This window comes from Cygnus atratus, chromosome 2, assembly GCF_013377495.2.
Source record: "Cygnus atratus isolate AKBS03 ecotype Queensland, Australia chromosome 2, CAtr_DNAZoo_HiC_assembly, whole genome shotgun sequence".
In the NCBI taxonomy this organism is placed as follows: Eukaryota; Metazoa; Chordata; class Aves; order Anseriformes; family Anatidae; genus Cygnus; species Cygnus atratus.
In genome coordinates this window covers 81,779,269-81,798,483 of record NC_066363.1, presented here as the reverse complement: position 1 = coordinate 81,798,483, position 19,215 = coordinate 81,779,269, and the positions used below count along the sequence as shown (strand labels likewise).

The 19,215-nt window shown below is 41.4% G+C and overlaps 2 protein-coding genes across 11 annotated transcripts in view; one reads left to right on the top strand and one right to left on the bottom strand.

The window, feature by feature from the left end:
• The first annotated feature begins 7,325 nt into the window (after positions 1-7,325).
• The window catches only part of DUSP22 (dual specificity phosphatase 22), a 96,260-nt gene continuing 84,370 nt past the window's right edge, over positions 7,326-19,215 (top strand). The window contains exons 1-3 of one of the 4 annotated variants that reach the window (XM_050708990.1): positions 7,326-7,505; positions 12,980-13,115; positions 15,142-15,202. In XM_050708990.1, the coding sequence (XP_050564947.1) occupies positions 15,197-15,202 (6 nt within the window). In that variant the 5' untranslated portion in view covers positions 7,326-7,505; positions 12,980-13,115; positions 15,142-15,196. Of the gene's footprint in view, positions 7,506-12,979; positions 13,116-15,141; positions 15,203-19,006; positions 19,188-19,215 lie in introns of those variants that run through there. The other 3 variants (XM_050708991.1, XM_050708988.1, XM_050708989.1) reach the window with 3 other exon arrangements.
• NQO2 (N-ribosyldihydronicotinamide:quinone reductase 2) lies at positions 8,297-19,002 on the bottom strand. 7 transcript variants are annotated; one of them, XM_035552724.2, is made up of 8 exons: positions 18,867-19,002; positions 18,191-18,243; positions 17,868-17,997; positions 16,393-16,557; positions 14,736-14,866; positions 12,266-12,379; positions 9,802-9,903; positions 8,297-8,624 (listed from the first exon to the last, which is right to left on the bottom strand). In XM_035552724.2, the coding sequence occupies exons 4-8, from the start codon at positions 16,430-16,432 to the stop codon at positions 8,451-8,453; spliced, it is 561 nt and encodes a 186-aa protein (XP_035408617.1). In that variant the 5' UTR covers positions 16,433-16,557; positions 17,868-17,997; positions 18,191-18,243; positions 18,867-19,002; the 3' UTR covers positions 8,297-8,450. The 7 variants fall into 7 exon arrangements, with proteins under 7 accessions (XP_035408617.1, XP_035408616.1, XP_035408613.1 ...); XM_035552723.2 differs by lacking the exon at positions 18,867-19,002 and adding an exon at positions 18,724-18,862; XM_035552720.2 differs by lacking the exon at positions 17,868-17,997 and having other exon boundaries at positions 18,867-18,996.

Below are 19,215 nucleotides of genomic sequence, written 5' to 3'. Positions count from 1 at the left end.
GGCGGCTCACACCTTCCAGCTTTCTCCATTTTCAACTAACTGTGGAGCAACAAGTAGTGAACCAGAACAGGCGTCTAATACTCCAGCAGCTTTGAGTTGTGAGGGCTGATCACCCCTACCGGAATTAGGAGGCTCAGGACAGCAATGCTGGATTGACAAGCTAAGTTCATTGTTGTTTGGACGCAGATGTTTCAAGTTTGTCCACGTTGTGAAGCATTGTAAAGAAGGCATTGCTAAACCTGCAGTCCAGCAAATTTGGGATGTTTGTCAATTAAATAAAGCAAAGTAAATCCAGACATGGTGTCTCTCATAGCCATGGGAAGGTCAAGCAGTTTTGGTCTTTGCCACCCCAAACGTTACAAACTATTTTGGACAGCCTTTTGCTTCTTTGTTACTATTTTTTTTTCCTTCTTCTAAGCTTTGCATTAGATATGTGGCTGAAGACAGGAAGTAAGATGGCTAAATTTGTAACAATTGTGCAGTTAAAAACATTTCAGTCTCATTCAGTTGTGATTTACCAACAAGCATGAGGCAAAAAAAAGAGACAGAAATTAACGTTTATTGGTTTGCGCTCAAGAGCGCTCAGTGTTGCCAGTTATGACATCCCTTGTTGAAATGAATAGGGAAAATAAATTGATCCAAAAAATGCGATCTGAATTTACATAGAAATCTCTTAATTCTGATGGAGAAGAAAGGAAGGTTATCCTGACGTGGATGATAAGGTCAATACTGTTTTAATGCTTTTTCACAATAACGTCTTTACATGAGCAGAAATATTTATTTTTAGTATTAATGAAAATAAAAAGCGACCTAATGGGTTTATTTTACTTTAGCTGAAACTTTTATTTACTTTGTAATAAAATCCTCAGCCAACAGAAAAAAAAAATGTAAATACACATAATTCCAATAGCTTTTTTTTTTTTTCATTTTGAATGTAGCTGTTTTCCTTGTCAGCAGGATGAAAATTGCTGTTGCCAACCAGAGATGTGAAACACACAGGTTCCATTGCACCTCTCGTAGGGGCTGATAAATAGAAAATACCAAAACTACACAGTGCTAGACTGAGGCTACCTGGAATAGTTACCTGTCTTATTAATCTTAAAAATAAAATCAAATCACAATATGCTTGTGCCATATTGCAAAAGTGACTTAACACAGGGTTATTTTCCTGGTACTAATTTTGAAGACGTGACTTATAGTAAATTTTGTCTATTGAGGCTTCTCTTTTCCTGCTTTTTCCTTTCCACCCGTGAAGTCCTACTGCGGTTAGCTGCCAGGTAGCTCTTTTGAGTTTTTTTTCCCTCTCCAACCATGAATTGGGAGCTCTGTAGGACTGGCAGCATGGTGGGACACGAACAAAATGGTGCTGTGTCTGTCTATGGCAAAAGGCTCTGTTGTGTTCCCTCCCTTGGGAGGTTCCCAGCTCTGGAGAGGAGTTGATGCTGAGGCACTAATTCTGGGCTCAGCACCATGCCCAAAATACTGCAGAGGGACAAAATCAGTGGACAAAACCGTAAGCAGGTATTTGTCTTTCTGTAATCTTTCCGTAATCTACCTTTTAATCTAAAGCTAAAGCATTATCTGGTCTGACTGATCCCACTGCAGTCCAACGGCTGCCAAGACATTCTGTTGTGCAGATGATTTTACAGAGAGGAGCCATGAATTTCATCTAGTTTTGACCTGCCAATTCAACAAAGCTTCTGTTATACTTTCCTGAAGCCATAGAGGGCAGAGGAGGGAGAATCTGCAGCACTGTGCGACCAAGAGTGTTGACATATGGGAGAAGGTCTGTGCGCCCCTGGGGAGCACGACTGCAGAGTGCAGTGCCCCAAGGGACGTGGGAACCACCGTTGGTTGTGGCTGACTGCAGCCACAATTTTCTATTGCAGATAAGTTCAGAAGATCTTCTGAGGTCCTCCCTCAGTGCTGAGCTGTGGCCTAGCAACAGAAATATGAGGGTGTAAGTGTAGAGTGTAGACAAGAGGAATTACCTTCCTCTTGACTTCATAATCAGTTCCAGTGCAGACAACACCTTTGCTGTGCGCATTCCTCTGGAGTAAGTTGCATGTGCAGGTGTGGCAGTTCTCTGTGACAGTCTGTTGCTGGCTAGTCCTTGTTTTCTTCTCTATGTCAGATATTAACAAAATGCTTTCCCATTTCATCAAGGGCAATTGGTAATTCAGAAACAGCTATGAGGTACTTTGGCTGCATGGTCCCAGAGAAGAAGATGGTTTTCTCTCTCCTTACGGAGTTTTTCAAAGAGATCAGAATTCCTGTGGATTCAAACAACATTACATAACTCCTGCTGAATCTGGATGAGTTTAAACATGTCTTAGGATGGATGGAAATAACCTGGTCACGAAAATTTATTTCACTAAATTGTGCCGCTCAAAGATATAAGCACTTTACTAGTATTTATAATTACTATTTTTTTTAATGTCAGTCTGCACCAAGTACTGTGACACCATTATTAGGCATTTCCTTGGTATTTTGTTCTATGGAGAATGTTTCTGTAAATACACGAACAGCAGTAGACAAAGATGGAAGCAACAACACAATTACAGGAAAAGATATTTCCAGGACTTGCTTGCGAAATGATCAACTACTGCCACTATATTAAAGGACCCAAAATGAAACTTCTGAAATGACAGGGTACTGCTCTGGACTGAGCATTCTTCCTGCCCAAATATTTGTAGGCAAAGGTGCTTTTAGACATTTTGACTTGAGTTTTGGAACTAAGGCTGGGATAGCCCTCAGCTGATCTTTGCAGTAATGCACCTAATTTAAAATGAAGCACCGTGAATCTTGGAGGTTTGTTTTTGTATTGCTACTGTAAATGTTTTCATCTCCTTAAAATGATAAGACAATACCTGGCACTAAAACTTAAGAGTACTTTAAGCTTTAGTTTTTTGCATCCCTTTTGTGGTGTCTAAGCGCTTTAGGCTTAGAATATCTATTAGCATAGTAGGAGTCTACTTAGAGGAAAAAAAAAAGGTATGAATTATGCTTGATATTCTTCACTGTCTGTTCCTTTCTTCAGCACAACCATTTTTCAATTTATGTATGGTGAAGTATTTTCCTCTGTGAGCAGAGAACTAACCTCTAGTGAGATTGTTCCAGGAATCAAGTATTTAAACCAAAGAGGGAGCTGTCTACGTGTGGCTTTAAAGGATAGGTTTTTGAAACCAGTCTTAAAAGCACCTTAGGGCATCTTGGTTTCTCTAGGCTATGAGGCTTCTCGACCATGTAGATCAGATGGGGATCTCTTTGTTTATCTGTGTTTTTTCCTAAGTTGCAAACATGTTTCACCTGCTGTTTCAGAATGTCAAATAAAGAAACTCTATTATGATTTTTGGAACAAATCATCAGGGAAAAAGACCAGACTGTTGCCTGAAAGGGTGTGGGAGGGGGAGGCTCAGCTGCAACAGCAACAACAAAACAGACCAACTGGAACAGGAAAGCATGTTGCCATTATACTATTTTCCCTAACCTGAAACAGAGCTAGAGTTGCTCACCTAAGTCTAGCCTTATTCTGATGAAATCAATGCCGCTTTGACAGGTCTACGTGTGGCTTTTAGTGTAATGTGGTTTAGCAGAGCAGTAATTGTTTAGATCAAAATGGCTGCGATGTTTCCAGTACTACTAAGAAACCAATACTGTCACTTCCTTTCTCTTTCCTTATTAACCACAGATCGCTCTCTATTGCTTTTCTGTGTGTTAAAATCCTCCCTTGAGTGTTGAAAGGAACCGTGTTTGACAGGCACGTGCCCCAGCGCGTCAGCACAGTGACACTTGGCTCAGCCCCAGCTATCGAGCACAGTTGGCCGGCTTCCAAAGCACCTGGAAAGAGAGACCTTCAGGAAGTGCGGCTTAGCCTGGTAGGTGTCCATGTGCTAGACACAGCTCACAGTTCTAATTGCCTCTTCTCAGAACAGATACAGAAGAGGCAGACGTGAAATGAAAAGAAACTGTCAAGAATTATGTGGCCCAGGGAACGGTTTCTCTATGAGAAAAACTACACAAACGAGGACTGAGATGACTGCAGAGAGTTACAGTTGAATAGTTGTTCTTGGTTTATTTCCATGCACCATTGCATATCCCTTACTATGATGGTTTTTAAATTGGAATGGTGTTGCTGAAGAGTTCACCTCATGAGGAGTTAAAGAATGTGGAGAATGATGATCCAGCTGATACAGTCTACTTGCATTTTCAAGAGGCTTTTGGCAAAGTTTCGTATCAGAATTTTTGAGGGAAACTAAGCAGGTAAGTTTAAGAGAGAAGGATGGAGCGTGGACAAATGTTTGAAAGATAGCACAAAGAGGACAACAGTAGATAGTTCTCAGAATAGGGGGAGGTTTCAAGTGAGGTTCTGCAGGGATCCGAGCTGTTGAAAATAAGTGACCTGGAAAAGGATATGTGCCACCGAGGTTGAGAAGAAGTTTGCTGATGATAGAAATTACGCGGAGGACAGAATCATCTAGGTTGGAAGAGACCTCTGAGATCACTGAGTACAACCTCTAACCTAACACTAACAAGTCCTCCACTAAACCATATCACTAAGCTCTACATCTAAACGTCTTTTAAATACCTCCAGGGATGGTGACTCAACCACTTCCCTGGGCAGCCTGTTACAATGCCTAACACGGGGACAAGGAAAGCAGATTGCGAAGAGTTGTGGGAAAAATTGTTGCGTGACTGGGCAATGAAACAAGAAGTGAAAATAGAGTTATATAAAGGAGTGGACATGAACAAAAGAAGTTGCCCTAAACTGATGTATAAAATGATGGTCCCTGAGTTGACCGTTATGACTGTCAGCCAAGATCTGGGGTTATAACAAATGAAATCATTAGCTCAGCAGCAGTCAAAAAAGTAAATCATACGTCAGAGCTTATTAGGAGAGGAGCAGAGAAAGTCATACAAGTGCGAGAGTCACACTGTGGACTCTGCATGTGCTTCTGGTCAGCTCTCCTCCATAAAGGGATAGTGAGACTGGAAGAGTTCAGAAGACCAAAAAAAAAAAAAAAAGGATCACCAAAGGCTAATGCCTTCTCCTTTAAGAATAACTGAGCTTTTTCCCACAGCCTGGGAAAAAGATTATTTAGGAGGGGAAGTGATGCATGTCTACAAAATGTGTCATCTTGGTGAATGGACAGGACTGTTGACTGGGAGGAATCAAATGTAGCTACTGGCAACCAGGTTCTTCACCCTCCTCAGTCTCCCCCCAGCTCCAAAGCTTCACACAAGGAAAAAGTTGACCTGCTGAACTTAGCTGAAGAGCATTAACTGCTTAAAATTGGCGTAAGTCCATGAGAAGACTGAACAAAATACAGAGAAGAGATCTGCTGGGGCTGGTAAATGCAGAGAAAACATACATAGCTCAGGAAATCCCCTAAACTAAATATAGTTGGAGGCTGGGACAGCAATCAGGGGAAGTGCTCGCTCTTCCTGGCTTATTAACCACCGTGGAGAAAACACTCAGGTTTGGAGAATCCTTTTTCAGACCTAGCTTGGCCAGCCTTGTATGCCTACATTATATATAGCCAGTACAATGTAGGCACTTAGTGTTACCACGTGTGTGAGGGGGCTGGCACACACGTGCCAAGTGGTATCCAGAAGTATATCTTCATCATATACGTTAATCTGAGATTCTTTATCCAACTGTTAAGCCCACTAAGCACTGCAGTTGATCCAGTACAGTAACATCTTATTTGATGTTGCAACTTCTGCTTTCATATCCGTTTCCTTCTTTCTCAAATATTCTGGTAACTGAATGCAGTTAAGACAAGGGTGATCCCTCGCCTGTACAACTTTGCTATTTGCATCTAGATTCATCTGGGTTGGAAGAGGCCTTCAGGATCATCAAGTCAAACTGCTAATGTGACCTACGGAGTCCCGTCACCAAACCATGTCCCTCAGAAGTCTCAAGCTGGTGTTTATTTTCTCATAAGCTTTATTTCCTTCATGGATGTAATTAAGGAAGGAGTTAGGAAGCTGCAGGTTTTCAGAATTTGAAATTAGGTTTTACTGTTAAAATAAAAGATATTATCTGATGGTCTTGATTACTTTGGTGGAGACACCTCCTGGCATGATGTGTAAGACCTCAGTTCCACCTTCTCCCAAGTCTCTGATGAGAACTCCTCTGCAGGAAATAATACATACAGGATATGCTGGGACATGCTGATAGAGTTTCACTAGTTGTCTTTAGGAAATAACACTAAGTATTCCACTGACCATGAATAATGTTTTAGTCTCTCTACATTTTTAGAAAATAAGATTTTACTGTTGTGTTAACTAGTCAGGTCACTCTGGCATTGTGAAAAGCAAGAGGGAAATGGACTGTGTGGCACTGTGAGTCATAATTTCCCCCCAGGCATTCTTTCCTATGGAGTTAGTGTCTTCACTGAGCAGATGTTTTGAACTGGGAGGTCTTTGTGGTGGGATTCTGTGCTTGGCAGTAAATTGTAAATGGGATTTTTTTTTACATGTGTTGTAAATTCTTTACAACCAAACAGTAACAAAAAAAATATCCTTTTTTAAGTCTTTTCAGATATTGTGGATATATGTGATTTCACTAGCTCATTTGTCAACCAAAGAGCTAGATCAGGTGTTTCTGGTTAGCAATAGAGAGTGGAAGAATTTCCAGGTACGCTGAGATTGTTTTTGATACCAAATACTCATCTGTCTTCTGGCAAGGAAAATCTCATGATTATAAAATGCAGAAAATCATAAAATTCGGTTCCACAAACCTGAAGATACTCTGAGGAATATGGATCATTTTGTTCATCTTCCAACGAAATGCTCCCCTCCAAAGCGAGTAGTTATATGTGATTAGACTTTTAGTTTTCTATGCATTTGACTGTATTTTCTTTTGGACAGGGTTTTATTTGTCATTCAGTCCCTCTTTAGCTAACTTGAAGTTGTTTTCGTTATGTCCTTTAGGCAAGAATGTGCTTTCCCTACAACTTGAGCAGATAATATTTTCTATTTTATTCCGCTTCACTTTCATATACAAGAGTTATTGAACCAAGGCAAAATTCTTGCTTGGGTAATGTATGGGCTGTGAGTCATACACATTGAAGCAGACACTTGCAACAGCATGGAGCAGCGCTGCTTCCCGGTCCGGCAGCCCTTCACCTCATACAGTGACAAACAGGAACATGTCTCTTTCCCTGCTGTAGCAATTCCCTGTCTGGAGTGTTAGATAACTCTGTCCCTTCCCAGCTTGGGCTTGGCATGTTTATTGCTTCCAGTCCTTAAAGAAACCTAAGGGTGGGGCATAACAAGCCTGCAACGTGCATGCTCTGTATGCGGAGGGCCGAGTGTCATTTCACAGTGACTCAGACTGTTTCTTATTCAGGCTACATTCCTCTAATATCAAAGTGCAAAGTCAGCTGTTAGGTAAGTTTATCAAAGCAAGAAATTACGCAGCTAAGCAAGAAACCCACTCTGCCATATGCACAAGTTTACTGCTCTCAAGCACCAAAATTATTCCACTGAAGTTCAAGGTAAGATTCCCAAATATCAAGAAGCATTTTTTTTTCTCTTTGTGAGTATGTCTTGGCCCATACATAGACAGTGATTCTGCAGTTTTTTGGGAAGGCTTTCTGGCTCTCTGACTGACAGGTTCATCTTACACTGATGGTGTAGGGGATGCACCAAGCTTGCCAGACCTGAATAGCAATGCTGACTGGTGTGCAAGGGCAGGGAATAGATATAATTCCCTTTTGTCTCTACTTAGCGTAATAAAAATAGTCAGTTCCCTTTGATTTTAGGAAACTGCTTACTTTACAAGTGGAAGCTGTGCTGTAAAGAAAGGCAATACATGTTTGTACTACTGTGGAATATTTTTATTTACTCCTTTCCTTTTCTGGCATGTCTTGGCTTTAATATATTTGTAAGTACATGGAAAAGCCTAAGCTGCCAAGAAGGCTTTCCAGTTGCCTAAGTCACTGTGCAACTATACATCCTTTTGCATTATTCACAATCTGGCTTCGTGCCTCAAAGGCACAAGTGTAGATCTCTCATTTAAAAGAACAGGTTTGTCCATAATGAGGTTGAGCGTAGGCAGTACGTTCCCTGGCCAATTATTAAAAAAAAAAAAAAAAGGTGGCTGTTGGCACAAAGAGTGTTAAACTTGGCTACGTGCTTTACTGTTTCATTAGCAACAATGGTATAATCTGCAATTAAATACCGCTTGTGTTACCAACCGCTTGTAGGCAGGATGTCACTGTTTATATGAGCAAGGATAATTCTTCACAAAGAGTTGTGCACTCATCATTGAAGAGAATCCCTCAGGTAATAAAGATAAATTCTTTATTGTCAGCTAAGCTGCTAGCCGTAGTACTCAAGATACCTACAATGCATATGAATTACGAGGTCAGCATTCAGATGTTGAGATAAAGCACCAAAAAGAATGGAAACATTCTTTTCTGTAGTCTTGTGTCTGAACATTACTTGAAATACCACTCAGGAGAGCAGTTTATGGGTTCTTCCTTCCAAAGAGTCTTCAGACGCTGGGCCCAAGCAAGCAGCATCTCCTTCCTTTTCTCCTCAGAGACGTATTCTGGAGCAAAGCAGATGTGAGGCTCAAGGACTTTGACACCACAAAAGTGCATAATGCCATGCTAGATCCAAAGCAAACAGAGAAATGCCTCAGTTAGCTTTTCACTTTCAATTTGAGCATGTGCAGTATTCAGTTCTGAAACTTCCTCTGACCTGATATGGCAGGTTTTCTAATTCTGTGCGTTTATCAGGAGAAGGGAAATAAATTGCACAAGTTCATTGTTTGCCTTGGCAGTTTGTGTTGAAAGCTAGGCATTATGCAGACTGACGTACAACACACCGAAGAATAAGGTCAACTTAATCTATTCTGCTCTGTGAAATTTATCTTTAAGTGCTATTAAACCCATAGAACTGTTCTCTTCAGCTGCCATATTCTATTAAATTTGCAAAGATCAGAGACAGCCTGAAGTTCATTACGTTGCTTGAATCTCCATGGATTGTTCAGGGTTGCAGCACATCTCTCATCTACTTTTAAGTATTTTTTAACCTTTTGCCTCCAGCATAGCCACACAATTCTGAATGAGTATTCGTGCCTTTGAAATCAGCTCAGCTTGCCTTTTTCCCTCCCCATATTTCTGAATTTGCAGCTGCATATAGCGTTCTTTGTGACGTTGACTTGCAAGCTGTGCAGCTAGGTAGCCTTGCAAGGGCACACAGCTAGTAATCAAAATGGCTAGGAGACCAGGGAATTTCCAGTAAAATTAAAGCACATCCATTGTATTATATCGAACACTACTTGTCACAATTTGCCTTACCACTTAAATTCCTGAAAGCACTACTATACTACCTCTGACAAAAGGGTAGCAACAAGAAAAGACATGCTAACTGTTGTATGCTGATCGTTAATGCCAGGGTAATGTGCGAGTGCGCTCCTGTCCCGCATCCTACATGAATCAGGTAGCTATGGGGAAAAGAAACCCTGTGTGCCAGGGCTAAAGGAAATCCTATTACACTAGAGAAATTAAAAAGATAGACATTATAGGCTTTCTCTAGATTCCAATTTGGAGGAAGATGCACAAAACAAATTCGAAAGTCTGTGGACTTTTAAAGAAGTCTCAGGATTTTAGGGCCCAACTTATAACTTGCAGATACTTGTAAGTGACAAACTAATATATTTATTAATTCTACAATTAAAAATAATAAACATTTTATCTTAAACATCAATACAATTGCTAAAAATAATTTTGAATAATAAAAATTAAGGCAAACAAGTAGCAACCAAATATCAATATACTCTACCTGCATGGGCCACAGGAGATACCGGATATCACCATTGATACCTCCTTTTGCATACATCTCTTTGCTTCCTCCAGTGGTGAAAGAAAACAGGGCTAACTTATTCTAGAATTTAAAAAAAAAAAAAAGAAAAAAGAAACAGCACTTATGTTAAGAAGAATGGTTGAATAGTTCAAGAGAGATTCACGGGAAGCTGGACAGCATCAGTTTCTGCAGGAGGTGTCCCCTTCCCCAGCCCTTGAGTTTAGCAGCGACTCCAAGTCACAGGCTGAAGGCATGCACCTAAACAACAGACTGCATGCCAGGGCTTTGGGCAGAGGCTGATTAAAAAGAAAAGGAATTATGTGTACTGACACCCGTGTATGAAGCAGGGCTGACCCTTGTTCTCTCCTATGAAATGTTTGGAAGACTCTGGCTGGAAAGTACTTCATGACTGTGGATATCTTTATTCCTCACTTTCCCGAATGCAGAAATTGTGTGCTACAATCCCCGTTCGGATCTGGGCTTGCTCCTCACTTTTAGAACATTCAGGTGTTCTAAAACCACGTGTTTCTTCTGATTCTATAACTCTGGTGTTGGCCATGGGCTGGTGCTCAGCACTTCTCTCTGTCTTAACTCCCATAATTATAATAAAAAAAAATTTTTTTGGGTGGCGTGACAGTGCAGTATCACAACTGCCTTGCTTCTAATCAGTAAGCAGCTATGATGGTTGGGGATTGCTCCTATTAATCTAAATGAGGCAGTTATTTCTGAAACTTAAACCAAGCGAAATGGTTGCAAGATCAGAAATTACATAGATTACAGAGAATACAAATATGAAGCTAATATTGGTTATTTCTGGATGTAGTGGTTGTTACCAAGTAAGATCCATCAGACAGCAGGCAGAAGTTCTCCAGAGGTATTCCCAGTGTCATGGAGAATCAAAAAGTTGTGAATTGTCTTCCAGAGATACTGATCTTGCTTAATTTATAAGCTACAGAGAAGAAAAGGCTGAAAGGAGACAGCTGGGATAGAGGCGCAGAATTTCCTAGACTGAGTATTGCAGGTTTCTGATTAAGTTTTATAGTTTAATTACAACCTTTGGCATCTAATCCCAGAACACGAATTTTTGTCATCTATTCTAGTATGCCGCTTGTTACAGATTCATGCAATTCTATGGTGGGGAGAAGAATGGCAGATTACAGTTTTAGAAAATGAATTGATTTAAACTGTTTTCAAAATGTGTGCTCTTCCAGTATACCATGATACACCTACCAAATTATGAAGCCCATTTTGCAGGCCAAATAAAAATCTCTAAGAGGTTGCTTAAATCTTTCGGAACCACCGCATCGTCATTATAGTACTACCTTTCAGCCAGTTTTAACAAGTCAGGAGCACGCTCAACACATTACCAAAGCTTTATTATTGAGAGCTGCCAAAATGGTCACTTCATCAAATTAGGATCATTTTCCAGTTACTTTCTGACACCTGAACCATGTTCCTTATCTATACGTGTTCTCCATATTCTAACCACAAACACAACAGCTTGAACCTTTATCTCAAAAACCAACCATGTAGGATTTTATATTAAAAACACTTTTCTTTTTCCTAGACTTGCCATGGATACAAAGTTTCTACCTCACATTTTGTTACTGTACTTTCCTATTTACACATATCAGAATATTTTAGCTATAGAATTGTCAATACAGAACTGTAAGAAGAGTGCTAAGGTAGACCTAAACCCATGGCTTTTCTTAGTTTGTGTAGAATAAGCAAGAACTGATTGAAAATAAGAGTCTGTCACCAATACTTAAGTCAAACTTCCCCCCCATGCTTTACTGAAGTATTTTTATTTTGAAGATGAAGTTTCTGTTGATGCATGATGTTGATGGATGATGTTAATCACCCATCTACTCTGGAATACCGTAGTGTATAGAGGGCTAGGCGCTAGCTGTCTGTTCGGAAACATGTTGACCTGCTACAGCCCCACTAGTCTGAACTAGTGTATTTAGCCTTACATAATAATCAAGCACAACTGCTTCAGGATGCATGACACTTGCCTTCTTCCCCCTCAACTATAAAGTGATTCATTTTATTAATGTCTTCCTTTTGCAACACTTTGCAGAGAACTCATATCTGGAAAGTGTTTTGGAGAAAGGTGAGGGAATCAGTCCTTGTAATAGACTAGAAAGAAGTTTTTGTACCTCCTCGTGCTACCATTAGAGCAATTGTTGCATGCTGCTCAGGGTACATTTGGATTGATAAGAAATTCAGCTTCCAAGACCTGAATTAATGCAAGCTTAATACTGAAGGCCGGAATAAGCCAGAGGTTTCAAGAAATTAAGTAATTCCTTCACAGAAAAAGCTATGGTCTGCTTTCAGGAGAGCTGAAAGTGAAAGCTTTATACAAACATAATGGAAAAGAAAGGCCACTACTGAAGCGCACTGCAAAAATCTTGGTCTTAATAAAACACTTTCAGAAACATACCTTCAGCAAACCGGAATCATAACAGTTTGGGAATTCGTGAGCAAATCCTTGGACCAAGACTCTGTCCATCCAGCCCTTCAAGATTGCTGGCATGCTGAACCAGTACAAAGGAAACTAAACAAAAAGGAAATTACCTCGTTAACACAGAGAATCGAGGGCATCCTAAGGCCTGGTCTGTAGGCAGTGTCCTATTCTCTTAATCTGTTCAGATCTTGTACATGCCTTCTTACAGGAAGGAGAGGCAGTAACTTTGCTCGGCAAAGATATCTGAAGTGCTTTCTGTTCGTGGTAGTCTCAGGTACCTAGCTAAACAGCTACAGTGCATCAACACCATGCTGAATGTGAGGGCTTCCACACAGGTGAAAGCTGGAAAACGATAAAGCAGGAAGGTGTCACTTAATTCAGACTTAAGCCTGTACGGAATTGTCTCCGATTGTTGAAATGCAAAAGGAACGTATAAGCTAATGGTTAATGTTGCCAAAATGGCCACAGAGAGCCCTGTTACCAGGACTGACATCTGGTGATCAGTTCTGATCTGACAGTCCTCTGACAAGTGCCATAGTATCTGACATGACGACCACTACTGAGAAGAAAGCCTCCTCTCTAACAGTAGGGCTCTGTTCCTCGATCCTACAGTTAGCCCATGGGTCTACAGCCTAAAATTATCATGTCTTATTTGCATTGTCTTGAATGCTCAATGGACTTCTATTCTAGGATGAATTGCTCTTCTGAAACCTTTGTACACTCTGCAGTATAAAAGAAGAAATTCTATTAGAAGCTTATGTGCATATGGCTTAATTCAAGATGGAAACAATGTGGAAATGGCCAATCACCATGATCTTTGGAAGTGGTGAGCTTAGGCTATAGTAAATTTTAAATTACTTTGTGGTATCTTTAAGTGGCTTTTTTCTTTCTTTTCTTTCCAATTTTTATTTACTTTTTAATTTATTTTCTGCACCAGAACACACTCAACTGCTCATAGTATTTCAAGGACAGAAAGTAGAAAGCAACCACTTCCTTCCAGGGATGTTTTAGTAATCTCAGAAGCAATATTGTGAAAATTATGATGGTGTATGTTGAAATGCTTGCTTGAGATATAGTCGCATCCTAGATTTCATCCAGAATGGGACAGTGGAATCTATATAGGCTGTGCCTAAGGCCAACGGTCTGACTGTGAATATGGTCAGATTATTTTTTGTTTTTATTACACAGGGCCTCCCAGCCATCAGCACTCTAGAGGACAGTACATTGTGTACTTTATCCTTGCTATTGACTGCGTTTGCGCAAGCAGTGACATGTTTCACCCTCTACTCTGCTGATCCCACTATTTCATTTAGGAGCTACTCTGCACCCAAGCATCTGTCTCACACAGGGAACATTGTTTCTACATTGTGGGGCTAGTATTGCTTTCCGTGATATCCCTGTGCCCCGTGCACACCAAAGACATAACCAGCGCGGAGTAGGGCAGAGGTGAGATGTAATGATCAAGTCCAGACAGTGCTTCTGCAACTCAGCAATGGACAAGGGCAGCACGGTTGGGAAAGTCAGAATTCCCCAGGCCTGCTGGCTGCTCCCATCTGCTCGCCCAGAAAAGAAGCCATGCCCTGCTTCCTGCTGGCCTGCCTGATAGCCATGGTCATATACCTCTTTGTGCATCCAGATACTGAATTTGGCCCAGTACTGGTCAGTTACTGGATTTGCTGTTATAGCTACTCAGGTAATTGTACTACTGATCTGTGCTTGTTACTCTACCATTACTTAGAGATAAAGTCTTTGTCTCTACAGCTGATGGTCTGGTGTCTGCTACCATATCCCAAGCCTAAAACTTGGCAGGGTCACCTCAAGGCCCTACACACATTTCTGTGTATAGATCTATGCTTGCTTTTCTTGTGCTCCCGGATAAGAGGATACCATCAGGCTGCCTGATAATATGGCATGGTTCTTATACGTAGAATTATAGTATTATTTCGCACTCGATCCTTTCCGGTCTGAGTTGCTCCATGCAATTGTTTTAGAGCGCAGGTGGCATGAGGAGCAGTCTTCACAAAAGTAGTCTGATCGTGTAGTTTTTGAATGTTAATTTTTCAGTGAAGTGCAGGTATGAATTTTACTTGGGTATTTTAAAGATCTGATTTCGGATGTCTTCCTAGTCAACAAAAATGTCACTGTGGAGCCATTATTTGTGTGAAAAATTCATATTGTGCCAGAACAAATAATGCTCACACATGATCTAGTATTTTTGATATTTTTTTCCTAAAACATACATCATATCAGAAAAGCCTGACACCTTGAAATTGCTATGTTGGGTAAAAACTATTCTATGTAGATGGCTGAGCTACCACCTGTTTTTACTCTGGCTAGATTCAATGTTCCTAATGAAATCTGTAATCTTTTCACTTACTGCTACTTGTGGTTTCTTCAGCCCTGTACATTACAAATGAAGTCTTTTAATACAATTTAAAATGATGACCTGAAAAATCAGCAGGTCTGCTTCCTGCACCTTCTTTTGCTCTTCAATCAAATCATTGGACAAACCTCCTCTCTTGTAAGCTTCCCAGGTCTCCACTCCGTAATTGAACTCATCTGAGTTGTGCAAGCAATCTGTGGATAGAAGGGCATGGTCATTGCTTTCTCCATTCCTAGCCCTGTAGCCAAGTAAGAATTAAGTACAGGTTGCAATCTACAGTTCTAAATTGTTAGAAAATTGAAATAATCTAAATTGAAAGAGTTACTGCTTTCTGGTTTTGTCCCACTTTTTTTTTTTTCCTTTTTTTTTTATGCTATTCCGTATCATCACAGCTGACAGATGATGACTTGACTGTAAACTGGAGAGGAATAGATTATCTCAAAGTACTAAAACTTTTACCTTTCTGTAGGAGACAGAATATGATGTGCAAAAAAGGGACCTAAGCTTGGCTCTAAACTCTGGTGATGCAGGTAGGTGATTTATGAGGATTTAAGAGAATTTTGCTAATTGCTCTGCCCCTGTATTAGGGATTACTGAAACCCCTCCACAGTCACAAGCACTATGTAGCTGCTTTTCAGCCTCTCTAGAAACACAGCAGGGGCTGGGGAACCAGTAAAGGCTGACTCTGCTACAGTTGGGTGAGCTGAGTCAAGTGTGTCTGAACCAGACATGCACATTCATTCCTGCTGATTCAACTAGCAGATGGTCAGCCTCTAGCAGAAGGACAGGTGACAAGCAGTGGAAGGTGGAAGTAGTAACCTCTTGAACTAAGCTAGGTACATCATAGAATGGTATGTGAAACGAACATCAGAGGTTGATTCTGGCAAGTGCTAATGCATTTTTGCCTCTCAGTAATCTTACTGTGAATCAAGGTTCGTATTCAGGAGTGGACTTTTAGAAATGCTTACATTTCAATGTTAATAAGTTCCTTTTTTTTTTTTTTTCTTTTGGCCAGTGCTTGCATAAGACCTGTGCTATTTCTTTTTGATTCTTGTTCTAGTGTCAGCTATCTCAGATTATGTTATAGCTTTGTTTTTCCTGACAAGAAGAAGTACTGGGACTAAATGCTATTAAGAGCATGGTGGCACTTTCTTAATCATGAAGATACCACATAAGCCTAACAAGATCGTATCTGTTCTTAAGTCTCAGCTGCAACATCTAGTCATTTTTAGTAATCATGCACTATCAAGGTAGCTGGAAGGTGCCAAAACGACTCAAAAGCCTGTGTACTTGAGTGCCTGGAGCTAATTTGCTAAAGGCATTTGTAATATTGTTCATTAAGAGAACATGTTTCTTTGAATGTCTCTTCAGTTGATTGCAAGTACCAGGAAAACAATACCATTCCTCATTCATTTTGGTCTAAAAGCAAAACACTATTTTACAGGTCTGCACCACACATATGTTTCCTCTCTCTAATTGAGGAGCTGTTTTTCATCAGATTTGTTTAAAAACAGGTGATAGTTATGTTCCTACACTGACATTTCTTGGTCAGTTCTTACAGAAAATAAAAAACTAGGTCTTGTTATTTGGGGTATATTTGTACAAAATAATAGCAACTATTTTTCAGAATGCACCTAACAGCATGGGTTCTAGATTGTTAATGCAGCAGGATAGACAAGATTAAAGTCTGTCTCAAAAAAAGTATTTTGGCTAGACTCACCAACAATGTCATTTCTTGTTGCTCTTGGCTCAAACTGCATCGCGTATAAATCAGACACTGTGACAGTGCAGCCCTGTTTGCTTAATTCTTCCACAGCAACCGTCTTCAAAGATCCATTCAAAGACTTGGGCTCTTGATGTGCGTAGACTATCAGGACTTTTCTCCCTGGAGGCAAAAAGAAAAGCAGAAAATACCTTTGAGGTAGGCAGATACAGAAGAGTTTGTGGAGCCAGGGCCAGGCTTTTCATTTTTCTGTACTGTGATTTTCGAGCAGCACGGAGCTGATAGTGGCAGCATTTGACTCCTGCCCAGCAGAGGGACTAATCAGTAAATGCCTCCCCACCCCTTCAGCAATATTGCGCTATGCTGGGTTTTCCTAGGCAGGGCTTAGTGGGCAGTAGGTGCCTTTCCATAGCAGGCCACACTGCCCTACATCAGTGCAACTCAGGGCTTTCCCACTTCTCTTCTGGCATGGTCCATCCTCTTGAGTCAGCATTTGTGTACAGCTGATTCCTTCAAAAACTCTCACCCTACACAAAAACAGAACAAAACAACAAGCAGCTTTCTGCTGGTTTAGCTCCCTGAGCTGAGTCAGACAAGCTACAGAGCAAGAGTGAGGGACAGAATGGGATCAAAGCAGTGCCAATTTACGTTCCCTCAGACTGTTGTGGAAACAATTTTTGAGAGTTCAGGGCATTCTCCTACTTCATTGCAGATTCCCTATGTCTTCTGTTGCCGTGCTGTAGTGCTGTGCAAGTGACAACCTCAGGGTAGATGTTTAAGATGCCACTATCCCACTTCAGCATCTTCACAGTGACTTCAATAGCAAGTGACGTGATTTTTTCTTAGATGTGTCAATGAGCTGTCTGTTGTATCTCAAAATAAAGCAGATTTAATCTAAACTGAGTGGCAAGATGGATACTTTAGGATGCAGCTTCTTAAACTGATCAATAAGGGGTATTAGAGTTTACTTGTTCAAATTTTTATGGTATGTAGCCCGTTCAATTTTAATAATTCCCTAAAAAAAATCACTCGTCACTGAACACAAGGGAAAGGTAAAATATTCTTATGGGGTAATATGTTTGTATATACGTACTTAAGAGGATTTCCAGGGATTATTGAAAATGTCTGGATCTGCAAAATATGCAGCTCTTGGTTCCTATCTGCCAATCTGTAACAGGTATCTCCTGAATTCAGTGGACACAAGCTGTATGCCCCAGATCACCACCAGGTCAGCAGGTAGGTTTGGGGTGTCAGAGATACAAGAACCAGTGCTGAAGGCTTGAAAAAACAATGCCTATTTTTTTAACATAAATTTTAAGAGGTAGTGATTTCTACAGTGTGCTTAGCATCCTGCATGAAATACTAGCTTTGCTAGAAGTCTACTACAATTTGTGGTTAGATGCTACCACAAATTTAACAAGTGTATAAACTATTTAAACCACTGCTCACTCACTCCTTGTAAGAGCAGTTACCTTTTTGCTGTTCTTGCTAGCTCTCAGCAAATAAGTGGTTCAGTGGCTGGAGATGACGAGCTCAGAGATGCCATAGGATTAATTCTGCAAGCTGCTAGTTTGTTCCCCTTGCAGTGGAGTTGAGGGCACTCTAACAGTGGAGAGATTAGAGATTTCAAATGCATGCTTTACTGAAGAAATTGTGGTGATTTGAAAAAAAAAAAAAAAAACAACAAAAAAACAAAAACAAACTGTAGTATCACAAGTAAACACTACAGGCATTCCATATAGCAGTGTGCCCAGGGCCTAAGCGAATAGCATCCTTATTAGTATTTTTTTCTTACCTGCCATTTTCCAGCAGCACTCAGTAGCTTCTGTCCTGAGAATCCAGCACGGCCTGTAAACTCAAATGACAGATTTGTTCGTGTGAGAAGCACCACGAGGAGGTGCACGGACAGCCACCGGCACGGTACCACCCGGCTGGGAGCGCCGTGCTGTGTGGTGCCGAACGGGCTGTAGGCCTGCGGGAGGGCGGGCAGGCCGTACGCGTGCTCTTTTGGCAAATGTTGCTGAGCTGGCTGACCGCCGCTGAGCGAGCACGTCACCTCATGTTCAGCTTTTGGCAGAGGCCACTGAGGGCCCGGTGGAGCAGTTGTTGCCGCACTTAGCAAAGCGCAGCTCCCCGCTCGGTTAACATGGACGTACTGCGTCACTCTCCAAAGCTTCCCCAGAGGAAAGGCAGAGAGCGCGCTCGTTTTTTCCTCTTTTCCTCTAAAAACCAGTGTCAGGCCCACTCGCCCCCCTGTCCCCCATGCACAGCCCTGCCACCCATCCGGGGCAGCGCCGCGGCCCCCCCTGCCTCCCCCTGGGCCTCTACCCGCAGCGGCGCTGGGGCTCGGTTCAGACTGGAGAAGCCTGGGCGGACAGCAGCTGATCGGGCCCCTGGCACTGAGCAGTAAGTGGCAGGGCTACCACCCGCGTCCTCTCGCAGCGGGTGTGCAGAAAAACCTCTGTGCAAACCTTGCCCTGCTGGTGTTTTCCACCGGCTGTGCTCCGTGGTGCTGCGTTAGGGGAGACACAAAGCCCTCAGCCGTCCCGGCTTCTCCGGGAAAAGGCAACGCGCACAGTGCTGCTGGCACTGGGGACAGCGGTGTCCAGAAATGGGAAGTGACCCTAGCGGAAACTGGGGCTACAGCAATTGCTCACCAACAGTCAGTATGCTGAATATAAAACTAGAGCCCAAATTCTGCTTGGTGACGCTCTCCTGCTTATGTGGGAAGCAGCGTGGTAAAGAACCGGACAGGGACTCAAGAAACACAGGTTCAATTTACTTTCTCTCAGGTAGGATGATTTATTTTTGTCTTTTTGT

What these genes read in the sequence shown, in the direction of transcription:
- NQO2 (XM_035552720.2), bottom strand. An exon ending in AACAAGAAATGACATTGTTG is followed by an intron (nt 14,867 to 16,392) that starts GTGAGTCTAGCC and finishes TTCTATCCACAG; the next exon opens with ATTGCTTGCACAACTCAGAT. An exon ending in CAGACCTGCTGATTTTTCAG is followed by an intron (nt 12,380 to 14,735) that starts GTCATCATTTTA and finishes CTTTTTGTTTAG; the next exon opens with TTTCCTTTGTACTGGTTCAG.